Source organism: Cuculus canorus, chromosome 1 (assembly GCF_017976375.1).
Source record: "Cuculus canorus isolate bCucCan1 chromosome 1, bCucCan1.pri, whole genome shotgun sequence".
In the NCBI taxonomy this organism is placed as follows: Eukaryota; Metazoa; Chordata; class Aves; order Cuculiformes; family Cuculidae; genus Cuculus; species Cuculus canorus.
In genome coordinates this window covers 29,069,953-29,086,128 of record NC_071401.1, presented here as the reverse complement: position 1 = coordinate 29,086,128, position 16,176 = coordinate 29,069,953, and the positions used below count along the sequence as shown (strand labels likewise).

Sequence of the window (16,176 nt, the reverse complement as noted above, 5' to 3'; positions counted from 1 at the left end):
CACGTCTCTTCACACTGAATTTCTGGCATTTTAGCAGATGGCTCCCCACAAGAATGTTCTTTCAATCTCATTTAATCCTCAGCCCACCTCTCTTGACTGCAGCAAAGGAAATTCCTGTCTAAGCAACTATTTCTCTTCCCTGCAAGTGTCAGACCTTTGCACCATGTGGGGAGACAAAGAGCTCTTCTGCTGACTCACCTCAGCAGCCAGACCACGTGGGCTTCCTTAGGCCCAACACAGGGCTAGAAAAGGGGCTTTGAAAAGCTAAAACTTAAAATGTGTGGATGAGAAAAAAAAAAAATGAAATAAAAACCAAACCAGGCTCTTAAACAAGCCAGAAAGGAATTGGTCCTACCAACTGTTTGTCCTTGCAAATATTCAACCTGCAAAAATTCAACATTTGAGCTGCCAAGATTTGCCCCAAGAGAGAGCATACATGAAGAACCCAAGAAAAAAATCTACCCTTGTACATCCCAGAGCTCTTCCCTTGCCCCTTGAGCTTTTGCGTAGAAATCCACATCCAAGATGTCAATAACCTGAAAAGTACTTTATTGGAGAACTAGGTAAGGGAAGGAACAGTGAAAAGTATCCTTTGGCACTTAGCTTTGTTCCAAACCTTCTGTCACAGGCTTCTTGCAAATACCTCAGCAGCATCATTTTGGACATATTTATGAACCAGGTTCCATCACTACAGCAAGAGGTAACAGTTAACACCATTTCCAAAACCAACATTGGCTCTTAACAAATGAGGGATGCTGGGGGAGCTCGATCCTTGGGCCTTAAAGCCTGGATTTGGAGAGACATGTAAGATCTTTCTTTGCCGATTTGTTTATGAACCTCTGTGAAACCCTATCTCGGCCACAAGCTTGATCAGTTGTCAGTATACAAAGCAATATGAACACAAACTGATAACAAAGATGATGCGTAAGGATGGGGAAACCAGGTGTGTGCCTCGAGGAGATTTAGCCTCAGGGGAAAATAATCCTTTATTTGAGTCACTTGGTGAAGTACTACACCAGGAACCACCTGAACCAACAAAGAATGAGCCTCACAAGAAACGATTCTACAAGTGAATACTGCAAAAATAATCTAAGAACTCACCAGATAATGCCAAGAAATTAACATCAATTACTAGAACCTTGTTCCTTTGGGTTTGTTTTTTTTTGCACACAGCTGTATGCACAGCAGTGCATTCCCAAGAAAGCCTGCACAAAGGAAAAACAGCATGAATACTCATGCAAGTCTGTATTCTCATGGACATTTGCACTTGAATAGCTGTGCTGGTTTTGGCTGTGGTAGGGTTAATTTTCTTCATAGTAGCTAGGATGGGGCTATATTTTGGATTTGTCCTGAAAACATTGTTGGTAATATAGGGATGTTTTAGTTATCACTCAGCAGTGCTTACAGCCTTTTCTGCTTCTCATGCCCCACCAGTGAGGAGGTTGTGTGTGCACAACAAGCTGGGAGGGGACACAGCTGGGACAACTGACCCCAGTTGGCCAAAACAATATTCCAAACCATACGATGTCATGCTCAGCACATAAACTAGGGAGAAACTGTCTGAAGGATGGCTGCTCGGATACTGGCTGGACATCGGCCATTTGATGATGAGCAATTGTTTTTATTTGCATCACTTGTCTTTCTTGGATTTTATTTCTCTTTTTGTTATCCTCCTTTCCCTTACTATTTGTTATTATTGCTATTATTACATTTAAATTAGCAAACTATTCTTATCTCAACCCAGGAGTTCCCCTCACTTTTACCTTTCCAATTCTTTCCTCCATCCCACCAGGGCAGGGTGGGATAGAGAAGTGTGTGGTGTTTAGTTGCCAGCTGGGGTTAAACCATGACAATAGCATGTCCTGCCATCTCTGAATGTTCTTTGTAGGCCTGGAAGAATGTTCTCAGTGGAATTTAAGGGATTCAATGCACATTCCAATTTCTCTTTGCAGAGCATCTATGTTACCGTATCCTGGCATGATTTTTTTTTTATGGAAGAAGACCTTTTCAGACAATTCTTGACAGGTATTTCTAGCTTTATAGTATCTAATTAGGACTTCAAGCTCCTTGGAATACTACTGCCAGACTTCACCTATCCCTGAAGCACCATAAACAGTTCCAATACTATACAAATAACAACTCAATGTGTTATCTACATACAACCCATATTATGTGCCCTGTTGGTTCTATTGGTTTGTGGATGCACTAATAAAGTCTGGTTCAGACTTCGTATCTGGCAGCTTCAGACTTGTTGCCACGATATAATCTCAAAAGGCTCAGAAAACATACAGGATTAGTCAATACAAAGTTTTAAATGCAAAGAGATAGAGCGTCCAAATTGTAGCATTCAGAGATTAAGAAAAGGTTTGAGTAGAAACCATTAGTGGAAATACTTGAATCATTTTGATGGGAAGCATGATTCACTCTAACTAAAATGAAGTTGCCGCTTGTAAATCTATGTCTAAACCTAAACCTAAAATTACTTTCTAGTGCAACTTTTAGAAACAGGTATTGCATCTCACTTTTCTGGGCAAAGTTGGGAGTGGGAGCACATCTGGGAAAACATCTGGATTTATCACCAGATGCTCAAATAACATGCTGAGACACAGGTTAATTCACATTCTATTTTTGGGGCCTATCTTCTTACCTGTGCAATGGAGTTAACTGTACCCTTGCTTCTCTGATGAACTATCACCATAAAAGTTACTTTCAGGGGAAACCTCTGCTCTCTTTCCATTTTGATAAATAGATAGTAATAATCTTTTTTTCACCTTCCCTTATTTTGCATAGTTTCCCTGTGTCAGCAGTTACAGAACAAAAGTTTTCTTATTCTTATCACAAGAGATGTAGTTACATTATGTGGTATTACAAATGCACTTTACTCTGGTTAAGATGAGAAATGAGCAGGTTTGAGCTGTAAAAGCAGGCTCTTTTTTTTTTTTGTGATATATTTTTTTGTGAAGTTAGCAGCTATTTTGAATATTTTGTATTTACCAAAATGTTTTCCATTTCAAACACCAGGGTTGAAGAAGACAGTCTTCTCTGTATTTTAAAGCAAGTCTACGTCAAGCTCAAGGTAGCAGCTTTTACCATTAAATATTCTTATACACAACAGACTTAAAAAAAAAAGTTGTTTGCTGGATCTCCATAGTTATCATATGGATAAAAACTACTGGCTTTACAAACCTCCAGTTTATTCAAAATACTGAATGTAATACTGGTATCTATAACAACCCTTAGATTCCTTATGCATCAAGTGCGATTCAGAGAAAAACCCTGCACCAAACCACACACAAATCACAAAACATTGTCAAAAATCTTGTATTTGCAACACAGCTACCTGGTGTTGCAGTTATATTAATTCTGCAAACAAGTCACTAGTACTTACTAAAAATACAGATATGTTTCCTAAAAGTGATGGGAAGCTTTATTTAAGATGACAAAACTTTAGTAGCAGTGCAGAGTCCAAATGTTCAGTACGAAGATACTCAGAAGATTTGCTGCTCAAACAGGATCTTTTCAAACCCTGGTGGAGGTGGATGAAAAAAATCACTGAACTGACAATCCAGAATAGCACTGTCATCAACTGCAGAAGAAAACCAAACAGAAGAAATTAGAGAAGAAACACAGTTTCTATTATACTATCTTAATAGACTATATACTATGCCTAAAACATGGAGAATATTCTCCAGTACATCCATTACATCTATGCAATACAATGAAAAGATGTCTCTTCAACAGATTTGTTAAAGCCCTACGCACATACCCAAGGACAGCAAATCACCTTCCATTTCTGCTATTTACTCTAGCGAGTAACAGTGAAGTCACTGAGAATGCTACCTTTGATTTCACTAGGAGTGCGAAGAGGGCAATTCCCTCCGAATTTTCTACTCCATTGCTCCAGAAACCTACTGATTAAGGACACTACCAGACATCTACCCTTCCAGTACCTGAAGGGGGCCTACAAGAAAGCTGGGGAGGGACTGTTTACAAAGGCTTGTAGTGATAGGATGAAGGGCAATAGGTATAAACTGGAGAGAGGAAGATTGAGACTAGACATAAGGAGGAATCTCTTCATGATGAGAGTGGTGAGGCACTGGCACAGGCTGGCATGGGGCATCCCTGGGGGTGTCCAAGGTCAGCTTGGATGGGGCCTTGGGCAGTCTGGTCTGGTGGGAGGTGTCCCTGCCTGTTGCAGGGAGGTTGGAACTAGGTGACCTTTAAGGTCCTTTCCAACCCAAACTATTCTACGATTCTATGTTTCAGGGCTGATGCCTCCTCAGCTATACATTTTTCTGTCCATTTCCTAAATTCGCTGGGGCGTCAGCTGTCTGCAATGGTTTTTCTAGAGGTTTAGAAGATTTCAGATGTCTGCAATGGTCGGTGTCAGACCATCTGTTTTAGCATGTGATCTAAAGAGAGCTTCTTTGACTGCTTCTTTAGGTTGGAAGTTAATCAGTTTTTACAATGTCTCTCTCAGTTTTGGACCCCTGGAAAATCTGGGACACAGGTGTTACTACCTTCAGTGTAGAACACAAAAAAGAAACTGCTGAGCAATTTCAGAGCAAAGCTTTCATGTATTGCATTAGCAAAACTGAAATACCCAACCAGTCAGAAAAGCAAGGTATGTTACAAAGAACTTTTTCTAAGACAAACCTGGTACACTAGCAACATCAGATCAAAATTGAAAAGCTTCATCTCCAAATTTTGGGTTGGAATTTAGATATCTTGGAGCCGAGGTAGGAATTTCCCCTTTCCAAACTCAGTTAAAACTCCTATTACTGTATGTGTACAGTTCTGTAGTACTTAGGCAGTGTTTGCATCTCACTTGTGCAAAAGTGCCTGAGGTACAGCTGCTGGATGGAACAGCCTTTAAGTCCACTTTCTGTTTTACTCTCTCAGACTTGACACCGTGTTTGCCTGCTCTATCATGTTTCTTTTAAAAAGATAACTGTAGTTCTAGTTTAAATTATGGATAGGGTAAATGCTTAAGAAACTCTTCTCAATGGTCAAATCCTTTCCTGTGACTACAAGAAGTTCACATTAAATTAAGGACAGTTAAAGTTTATATCAAGAAAGTACCATGCAAAAGCAAATTTCAGGCTGCAATCGTTATTGCTACATGTAGGAGACATGGTAATTGTGATGAAATTATGCCCACTTGTGGAAGATATGAGTCTGGCAATAAAAGGTCACTGCATTCCTCAGGCATGGAACTTCTTTAGTCAGAGAAAAAGAAATTTACAGTAGGCTACGATACCACCAAATGTTTTCTGAAAGCAACCTGCCTTCTCCATGCTATGTAACACCATTTTCAAAATATGGGGAGGATGCAACCATCAGTTCACGCCCAGCAACCCTCTTCCAGCTGCTCAAGGTGTCTGCAGGAGGAGATCCTGCAGTGCAGCTGTGGCTGCCATGGCACTTTATCAGCGCCATCATGTGGCTTAGGAATACATCACGGATTGACCACATAAAACAATTGCCACTCCAATAGCTTGGTGAGATATCATTTGTCTGCTACATTTGTAGACTTCAAAGGCTCTACAAACCACCTAGAGCACCTTCTTCCTGTTCATAAAATTCACTATTACAAAGGTGTCAAGACATAAAGGGGAACATGCCAAAAAATCATTAGGAACCAACCAAGAAATTAAAAAATTATCCATATCATATAGCTAATGGCAGGTCAAGAGCAAAATTACTTTGGAAGAGGCTAATACTTAGATGAAGCTCACAAAGGAATAAAGATAAACTGGAGATGACTGTAGGTGTAATGCAAGGGGGGCCGATGAGCATTTATCACTTGCTGTGAGCTACAAGCCAGCCCAGAGGGTAGTATTGATTACGCCCTGAGCTTGTGGAAGTGCTGCCTTTCTGATGAGATGTTAAACAAAATTCTGACTACTTGGGAACTACTTCTGTAGTTCAAGAAGAGTAAATTATTCACACATGTCTTGGCCAAATTCCAGCTTCTAGAATTCATGAATTCTTTCTTAAACTGCCTATGCAGGGATCATTTGGATATGGTATCTGGTTCTTGTTCTAAACTGCTGTGTTGTATTGGTGATTGCCCACAAAACATCTACCACAACTCGCTCACCAACTGCTGGATTTCAAAACTGGGCATCAATGTGGAATAGCAGCAAAGAGCTGTAACACTACACAGCAAGCAGCTGCGCTAGTACTACATTAAATTTATTACTTCCTAAGTAAATACAAACAGCAATTCAGTATCTATTTATATTTAACCCTGTATGCATTTATGAAGTGAAATCAACAGGCATAAATATCAAGGTTCAGAGATAAAACAGATTACCGCTCAAGTCTATATTACTTCAAATTTGCTGTTTTTCTTTTCTCCATCTGATTCTCAGGGGTTTGCCTGGCAATTTTTAGACTAAGTGCAGCAAGTCCTCAGCTTGTTGGATGTGGACACGGTAAGTAGTCAGTAAGTGGTGCTTTGTTTTCTAGCTACTAAGCAGCATTAAAAATGAGGTGAAAATAGACTTTTGTATTTTCCCAGTTTTGTATTTTTGTGCAATTTATTGTTGTAGTTGCCAAAATAAATGATTGATGTGTGTTCAATCTAAGTGAGAGAATACATAGCTCAGAAGACAGGCTCGGTACAAAAATATTGTCCATACTGTGAAACAGTTTGAAAATCTCTGATTTACCATAGACCACTGGATAGACAGTCCCTCGGATTCCTGAGGCTGGACAATGCATGTTCCTCCCATTTAAATATACATTTAATTCTACATGGTCATATGTAATGCCCTACAAAGTACAGAAAATTAATAAAAAAGCATCAACAAGTTTATACACATAAGACTGCTACTTAATTTAGCTTTCTTAGCCATAGGCAAATTTTAACACCACTAAGCAAACCACAGCATCCCAGAAAACCTCACTTGAAATATTCCTGTGAACGACTTAAAGTTAATAAATGAGCAGTAACATTTGTATTTTCAAATAACCAGGATTCCTTAACACTTACTCAATTTGGATGCAGCACTGCATTGCACACGGCATCTTACTAAAGACAGTTCACTAAAAAAATTTCCAGACTACTCTTCATCACGTTAAAGAAACACAGAATTTTCAATTATTTTGAATATTAAGCAGTTTGCAGTCTCATTCACATCTCCTCACAAAAAATCACTTTAAGAAATAGTGATGCTATGAATTAAGTTTATCTGTCCATACTTCCATATAGAAACCTCTCTCAGTTCATTTTCTCTGCCAGCAGCAATAGACCATGGTTTCATACACAACATTATAAACATGCTGATGACAGAGCAGAAAGCAAACACTTAAAGGTAATAAATTACTTATTTGTTAACTAAATGCTTTTTTTTTTTTTACTGTTTTGGTATGGCTGAGTGTGACAATCAGTGTTGTCCTACACTACGTCAGAAATTTCATGACAGAACACAATAAATTTAAGTTTACAAAAACTGGGGAGTTACCAGTCACACATCAGCTACTTTTTTGCTATTAGCCGAAGCTGTTGAGACTACATAGTTTGACCAAACCCTGAAACAGTCTGTAGCTCTCAAGAAAAAAACAGTTTCAGAAGGGGGTTAAAGAATAGTATAGTATACGAGAGTAAAGGAGCCAACTTTAGCTGTTTAGGGCTTCTAAAGATGAAATTTCTTACCATCCCCATACAGAAGTAAGGTTACCCAGCAAGAAAAAGTAGTGGTGATAAATGGTATAAATTTCATTGCATTACTCCCATAAATTTTTGAAAATAAATCTTTTAACAGGACACAGAGAAAATGACAGCAATAAAACACAACCCTTTGTTCAAAGTCCCTTAAAGATGTTTTGAGAAATATGGAATGGAATGGCAAGATAGAAAAAAGATTTTTCATTTGCTCTAATTCTTAATCATCTTCCCAGCGAGCATTACCCCTGCCCCCCTTAATCTCTCTCCTTCCCTACAAAGCTCAGGCTAACCACACAATTCATCTGTCACCCAGGACCTCTCTCTGCTCAGCTCTGTCCTTCTAATCATTAACCAGTCAGCTATGGGACCTTGAGTTTGGCTGGGCACGGTGCATAGCTACGCAACGCATTCCAGCACATGATTTGTTCAGGAAGGTCCCATCTCAAACAACATAGAATCCTTGTGATGGGAGTTACTCATCAGGCAGATGCTGCAATCAGACTGCAACAGAGTTTTAGAGGGTACTTTTCAAACATGGGTAAAGTCTGTCCCTCCTTCCAAAACACATCAATGCTGAAAATGAAGACCACTGGTATCCAGGCTGCTGATCCATTTGAGTACTATGGGAGTTTGGATCAGCACTTTCCAAACTGGGAGATGCAAGCCGAACAATTTAATTGAGTCAGTCAGTCTGTCTAACCACAGAGCTGTAAAAAAGAAGAATCTGGGAATAGCTGGGGAAGATAAAGAAGCCTTAGGAAACTCACCACGACATCGCCCTCCTGAGGAAGGCTGTTTACCGGTAGTCTATTTTTCTCCTCCTTGTTATAGTAGAGAGTTCCATCATTCCTCAATACCAGGCTATGGACATCTTGACCAAGAGGAACTTGATTCAAGTTTGCTTTCTCAGTTGCGACTCCAATACCCCAAATACCTAAAACGTGAAATTAACATGGTAAGAAAAAAAAGCCATTATTTTTAAGACTATCTGACTGAAGCAGGACAGCATAAAGAATGTGTTTTTAACTAGTGCCATAGTGGTACTACCAGCAAATATCTCTCGGAAATACCAGGACTGCTGTTGGTTAGCCCTGGCAGGCAGCCAAGCACCACCCAGCCACTCACTCACATCCACCCCCCCAGTTCCCAATGGGAAGGAGGAAGAGGAAAGGAAGAGTAAAACCAAGAAAACCTGCGGGGAAAGATACAAAATTTTTAATAAGAAAAGAAGAAGTGGAAGAAAGAAAACAATACAACAAAAAAAAATTACGCAATGACTCACTAGCTCCCATGGGTAGACCGATGCCCAGCCAATTCCAAGGCAAAAGACAGCTAACCTTAAGTCTCTTCCTCTCCCCTTCATTGCTGAGCATGGCATTATGTGGCATGAAATATCGATTTGGTTACTTCAGGTCATCTACCTGGTTGTGTCCCCTCCCAACCTCTCACACCCCCTCACCTCCCTTGATCTTATCTACTGAGGGGGCAGAGTGAGAAACACAGAAGGCCTTGAGACTGTGCAAACACTTCTCCTAGGAGCATTATCAATATTATTTTGGTCACAAATCCGAAACACAGCAGTACAGGGGCTGCTATTAGGAAAATTAACTCCATCCTGGCCAGACCCAGTACAAGCAGTCACAAGACTGAAGATGAATAGCATCAGTCCTGAAAAAAAAGAATCCAGAGAATTGTAACCACTTAGCTTAACTTTTAATTCCCAGAAAAATATTGAAAACAAACTCTGAGATTATAGGAGGATGTAAAGAATAAATCCAACCAGCATGGATCTGTGAACACTATGATTTTCTTTGTCAGACTCTTCAGTCTTACGTAAAAAAAGAAGAAATTGTAAATATGACAGATTTTGATTCAGCAATGTTTTTGAACCTCATACAACATTGAAATAGTCAAATTATGAAAACACGGTCTAGACAGTTACAGCCATGTGAATGCACAACCAGTTAAAAAACTGTATTCCAGGACTAAACATGGGTAGCACCCTGTCAAATCGAAAAAGACGACTCAAGTGGGGCCTGAGGTTTTGCATTGAATGCTCCAGGTCAGATACTGTTCCGTATTCACATTAATGACTTGGATAATGTGACCATGTGTTCATTAAACATGCTGCCAATACTAACCCAACAGGACTGCAAGTTCTTCAGAGGTCCTTTGAGTTTTAAATAACCCTGACAAATCGGTTAAGAGGTCTGAAATAAGGAGAATGTATTTGCTTTTTCTGAATTATGAAGAACAGCAGGTAAGTGGGAACAGTAAGTGACACAAATGCATCAGTGGCTTGGCAACCAGTTCATAGAATATAACGTGGGGGTTATCGCAGACTGTGTGCCAAATGCGAGTCTGTGCTCTACTGTTGTGAAAAATGCCTAGATGTGTGCCGTGTATAAAGCAGTAGTGTTGTAGGTACAGCAGATGCAGGACATCTACTGCTGTGGCATCTGGAACAGAGCATCCATTGTAAGCATCATGCCTGAAGACAAATTCTAGTTATTCTAGAAAAAACAACAAAATTAATCAGAAATGTAAAAACATCATCTATAAGGAGACAACAAAAAAAAAAATGGGACTGTTTACTCTACAGAAGACTAAAATGAAGCAAAAATATCAGAAAATTAGTTTCAAAAGACAAAATTGCAGAATAATTTATTCTAATACTTAAATGCCCAGAATGAAAAGGACAAGAGTGTGAACAAGACTGAAATTCGATTTCAGAAAACTTTCCAACAGTCAGGGTGACTCCACGGATGACCCAAAATAGACTGTGCAGGGACGTTTCTGGGAATCAAAGATTTAAGCTAAGGGATCTAGAATTCTTCTGCCTTGTAGCACAGGAATACATGAGACAGCTCATAGGGATCAGGAGTTTATTTCCCCTGTTTCTTAAATTAAGTATAAGAACATGGACACTGTATCTGTGTGAATAATGACTATAGGTGAACCACAGCTGCAGTGGCAGAAAGGATACTAAAATTGCCAAGTTAAGACACTAGTTTGAAACTAAACAACTGGTTTGACTGTGAGGTGTTTTGGACAGATTTGTGTTCACACTGCCTGCACTCCAATCAAACTGAATGCAAACGACTCTTATGAAAAGGTGCAGGGTTCAAGCTCCAGCTGATATTATAAGACCTGTCTCTGGACTAATCCTTTCTTCCTTCTTCCCTCCCTCTACACACTTAGGGAAAGAACAGCTTACTTTTCACAGTATCTGGGGCTTTTTGAAAAAATACAGGCCAATTTTCCATATTAGAATATAGGCAAGCCTGGAGTGTACTCTGTACTAGAGAATCTGAACATATTAGTAAAAGCATACGCTTCCAGATTTCATTCACTTTTAGCTGCCTTGCATTAGATCTGTGCAAAACAAGTAAAGAAACAAAGTGCAGAAAGGCTCCTCTTGATAAAGCAGTGTCGGAATATTCCATATTCAATTTGAGGAGCAGACTAGCACAAGGAGTGTTACCCTTATTTGAGCAAACACAGAGCATGTTAAAAGCAATGGAGGTAGAAGAATAGCAACAAATACTGCAGGATAAACCGCACTACTTAAAAAATAAATACTTCATAACTACAGCGTTTTATGTGGTTATAAACATTTATTTACCAAAAAACAGTTATAAAATATTCTAATTGAAAAAAAAGCATATAGCAGCATACAAAACAATATGTATTTTAGTATTTGCTCTCCTTTACAATATGCTTACCATTCTATTTAATATTTCTGAATCATAATTAAAAAAAAGAAATGTCCTTTTACACAATGGTGACTTACAAAACTCTCCAACGTTCACAAGTTCAAGGATGCAATTAGAAAGACACATGTGCTTGGTATTTTGAGATATGGTCACCAGCAGGCAATGTGACAACACTTCCAAGCTTAAAGTTGTACATTTTTGTTGACTAACCTGTAGATTGGATTTTAAACTCGAAATAGCTCTTGGTTTGATGTAAAGGTGCATTGGCTAAGCAGCCTCCTGTGCCACATATTCTTCTGCCATTTTTAACAATTACGACATCTGTTCCTGCAAGGAGAAAAAACCCACAAAACTTCAAAACATTTTTAAAACTCTGGAAGCAGCCCTTAAAAGCCCCAAACATTGAGAACAGTTTTTGTTCTTTGTTCCGCAAGTAAGAGCTTCATTAGTCTGCAAGAATTATGATGATGGGCCATGCTTTGAAGTAAGAAAAGGAAAGCTGTTTACAGGCTAGGTCATCTTTCAGCTACGGTTTATTTGTTTAAAATCTATACACTGCTCTAATTTCACCTCTCGAACTCTACGGCACCACGCTGACTACAACCTTTGCTCAGCCACATCAGAAGCATAACTTAAAATTTAGTCAGAAAGGGTTCACTGTGAGACCAAAATCCTGTACCCTGTCTCTATACACTGGAGGAAAAAAATCTGTAAAGAGAAGGAAAGGCACAAAGGGTAGAAATGTTTGATGGAATTGCAAGGTGTTTAATTATTCTCTGAAAAAAATCCTTTTATTAGAAACATGCCTGCCAAAACAAGAGCCAAAAAACCCTCTGCTAAGCTTTCCTTTTCCAGTGGCAGACTTCACCTTTAGGCACTGTTGCTGTGGCCAAGAACATGGGAGACAGCTAAGGTCCACTAATACAACTGAATAAAAGCAGGCTAATAATTGTGTTTGAGCACTGGACACTGGCGGGGCCAGGTGGCTGCTCTCCTCCTGCTCCTTCCCCAGCTCTGCTGCAGCTGGCCCCAATCGCTTCTCTCCCCAACAAAGACCGGGCATGGCTTTGTGCACGACTCATCCCAAGGAGGACACTCAAAGAGTGCTATGAACAAGGGTCCATACGGCTTCGCTTCTTCTGCATCTTCACTGCTGTGACTCTGACCCACTGGACCCTGCCTCACCCCAGCCAGGCACCATCCCACCCCAGGCACCCCTCTCAGGCTGAGGCACAGCCCCACAGGCCCATCCTGCTGAGGAGCTTCAACTGAATTTCACAGAATCATAGAATTGCTTGCCTAGAAAAGACCTTTGAGATCATCAAGCCCAACCGTATCAGTCCACTAATAAACCAGATCCCTGAGCATTTTATCTACCTGTCTTTTTAATTTTATCTACCTGGTGACTCCACCACCTCCCTGGGCAGCCTCTGCCAGTGCCTGTTAATCCTTTCAGTGAAGAACTTTTTCCTGATGTGTAATCTAAGTCTTTCCTGGTACAACTTGAGGCCATTCCCTCTCATCCTATCGCCTGTCAATTGGGAGGAGAGACCAACACTCACCTCTCTAAAAGGTCCTTTCAGATAATTGTGGACAGTGATAAAGTCTCCCCCCAGCCTCCTTTTCTCCAGGACAAACAATCCCAGTTTCCTCAGTTGCTTCTCAAAAGGCTTGTTCTCCAACCCCATCACCAGCTTCATTGCTCTTCTCTGGATGAAGTTGGAAAAGACCTCTAAAATCATTCAGTCCAACCATCACCCCAACACCACCGTGCCTACTAAATCATGTCCCACAGTGCCACGCCTACACGCTTTTTGAACACCTCCACGGATGGAGACTGCACCACTTCCCTGGGCAGCCTGTTCCAATGCTTCACCACTCTTTCAGTAAGAATTTTTTTCTAATCTCCAATCTAAACCTCTTCCAGTACAACTTGAGGCCATTTTCTCTCTTCCTGTCACTTATTACTTGGGAGAAGAGACCAGCACCCACCTCGCTACAACTTCTTTCAGGCAGTTGTAGAGAACGATAAGGTCTCTCCTCAGCCTCCTAAACACAACCCCAGTTCCCTCAGCTGCTCCTCATAATACTTGTGCTCCAGATCCCTCCCCAGCTTTGTTGTCCTCCTGGCAATGCTCTGATTTAAACCAAAGGGAAACTTTTTCCCCCCCGAAAACTGCCTAATCCTTCTAAAGAAGCACCCCCAAAGATGACTTCCCTCAGGGTTACTGCCTGAGGGGAGAGAGGACAGACTGTCACAGCGGGCACACGTGCTGGTGCCACCAGCACGAGGACAGTCCAGTGGTGCCACCCACACAAGGACACCCAGGCACCCCCACCAGCATGAGGACATCTGGGCAGCAACAACACTGGTATGTGGACATTCAGGCAAGAGAACACCCGGGCAGCAACACAGGCTTGAGGACACCCTGGCATCCCCACTGGCACAAGGACACCTGGGCAGCAACAACACTGGAACACGAGGACACCTGGGCATGAGGACACCCAGGCAGCAACAACAGCATGGATGGGACACCCAGGCACAGGGACACCCAGGCATGAGGACACCTGGGCAGCAAGACTAGCAGGACAACACCCAGGTGGTGCCACTAGCACGAGGACAACCAGGCAGCAACACCAGCACAAGGACACCCAGGTATCCCTGCCAGCAAAAGGACACCTGGATAGCAACAACACTGGTACATGGACACCCGGGCACGAGGACACTCGAGCAGCAACACTGGCATGAGGACACCTGGATAGTGCCACCAGTACAAGGACACTTGGGTGTTGCCACGGTCATGAGGACATTGGGGCATCCCTGCTGGCAGGGGGATACCTGGGCAGCAACACTGGCACAAGGACACCCAGGCATGAGGATACGTGGGCAGTGCCATCAGCAGGAGGACACTAGGGTATCCCTGCTGGCAGGGTGACACTCAGGCACCCTCACTGGCACAAGGACACCTGGGCAGCAGCAACACTGGCATGAGGACACTCGGGCATGGGGACACCCAGGCGGTGCCACAAGCATAAGGACATTTGGGTATCCCCACTGGCGCAAAGACACTTGGGCAGCAATAGCACCGTGATGGGACACCCGAGCACAGGGACACCCAGGCACGAGGACACCTGCCCAGCAAGATTAGCAGGAGGAAACCCGGGCAGTGCCACCAGCCTGAGTACACCTGGGTAGAGCCACCAGCACAAGGACACCTGGGTGTTGACATGGGCATGAGGACACCTGGGAAGCAGCACAGGCACAGGGACACCTGGGCGGTGCCACCAGCATGAGGACACCTGGGTATCCCTGCTGGCACAAGAACACCTGGGCAGCAACAGCACCAGGATGGGATACTTGGGCACAGGGACACCTGGGCATGAGGACACCTGGGCATGAGGACACCTGGGCAGCAAGACTACACAAGGACAGCTGGGCAGCTACACCAGCACGAGGGCGCGCGGGCAGTGCCACCAGCACAAGGACACCTGGGTGCTGACATCGCGGGCACCCCCGCTGGCATGAGGACACCTGGGCGGTGCCACCGGCATTGAGGACACCAGGTATCCGTGGTGGCAGGAGGACACCCGGGCACCCCTGCTGGCACAGGCACACCTGGGCAGCAGCACTGGCACAGGGACACCTGGGCACAGGGATCCCCGAGCACAGGCACCCCCGGGCTTCCCTCCGCCCGCCCCCTCCCCGAGGGCCTCGCTGCTGGGGGAGGGAGCCCCGCCGCCGCCTACCCATGCGCTGCGTGTCGAGCTGCACGGCCGGCATCTCCTCCAGCGGGACGCTGCCGTCCTCGCCATCCCTGCAGCACCAGCAACACCGCGACGCCATCGCCGCCCCGCGCAAGCGCCGCGGAGGGAGGTGGCGCAGCGACCCCTGGCGGCCGGGAGGAGGCGCTGTGCGGCGGAGCGGGAGGTGGAGCTGCAGGGCGGGGTGAGCAGCGCCCCCTGTCTGGCGGAGCTGACGCTGCAGGGCGGGGGGTCTCTGTCCCGCTCACCGCCCCCATTCAAAGCCCGTCTTCCCTTCCAAAGGGGAAATTTAAGGGAGAGCGGGTGCAGGCGGGAAGCTGCTCCTTCTCCTCCGCAGCGGAGGGACTATGTGTGGATGTGGCGGTGCTGGGGTAATGTACATGCACCTGTATGTGCAAAAAGGATGGTTCCCATCCACCTGCCAAGTGGCCGAGTATCGATGGGCTGACACCAATGGGATGAGGTTCAACAAGGCCAAATGCCGGGTCCTGCACTAGAGACACAACAACCCCGTGCAGCGCTACAGGCTTGGGGAAGGGTGGCTGGAAGGCTGCCTGGCAGAGAAAGACCTGGGGGTGTTGATTGACAGCCAAGTGGACATGAGCCAGCAGTGTGCCCAAGTGGCCAAGAAGGCCAATGGCATCTTGGCTTGTATCAGAAACAGTGTGGCCAGCAGGACCAGGGAAGTGATTCTGCCCCTGTACTCAGCACTGGTGAGGCCGCACCTTGAATACTGTGTTCATTTCTGGGCCCCTCACTACAAGAAAGACGTTTAGGTCCTTCAGTGTGTCCAGAGAAGAGCAATGAAGCTGGTGAAGGGGCTGGAGAACAAGTCTTACGAGCAGCGGCTGAGGGAACTGGGGTTGTTTAGCCTTGAGAAGAGGAGGCTGAGGGGAGACCTTATCACTCTCTGCAACTGCCTGAAAAGAGGGTGTAGAGAGGAGGGTGCTGGTCTCTTCTACCAAGTAACAAGTAATAGGATGAGAGTAAATGGCCTCTAGTTGTGCCATGGGAATCTTAGAT

The 16,176-nt window shown here is 43.6% G+C and overlaps 1 protein-coding gene across 2 annotated transcripts; it reads right to left on the bottom strand.

Moving 5' to 3' along the window:
* Nucleotides 1-531: 531 nt before the first annotated feature.
* On the bottom strand, nucleotides 532-15,273 carry SPRYD7 (SPRY domain containing 7). 2 transcript variants are annotated; one of them, XM_009568717.2, is made up of 5 exons: nucleotides 15,139-15,273; nucleotides 11,602-11,718; nucleotides 8,443-8,609; nucleotides 6,678-6,780; nucleotides 532-3,586 (listed from the first exon to the last, which is right to left on the bottom strand). In XM_009568717.2, exons 1-5 carry the CDS (start codon nucleotides 15,233-15,235, stop codon nucleotides 3,489-3,491), a joined length of 582 nt encoding a protein of 193 aa, XP_009567012.1. In that variant the 5' UTR covers nucleotides 15,236-15,273; the 3' UTR covers nucleotides 532-3,488. The 2 variants fall into 2 exon arrangements, with proteins under 2 accessions (XP_009567012.1, XP_053911165.1); XM_054055190.1 differs by lacking the exon at nucleotides 6,678-6,780.
* Between the last annotated feature and the right edge of the window lie 903 nt (nucleotides 15,274-16,176).

Excerpts from the sequence above, each read along its gene's own strand:
- SPRYD7 (XM_009568717.2), bottom strand. The coding sequence starts at position 15,235 with ATGGCGTCGCGGTGTTGCTGGTGCTGCAGGGATGGCGAGGACGGCAGC. Across the intron at positions 8,610-11,601 it reads GTTTAAAATCCAATCTACAG|GTATTTGGGGTATTGGAGTC; the intron begins GTTAGTCAACAA and ends TTCACGTTTTAG. Across the intron at positions 6,781-8,442 it reads CTCAGGAGGGCGATGTCGTG|GGCATTACATATGACCATGT; the intron begins GTGAGTTTCCTA and ends TGTACTTTGTAG.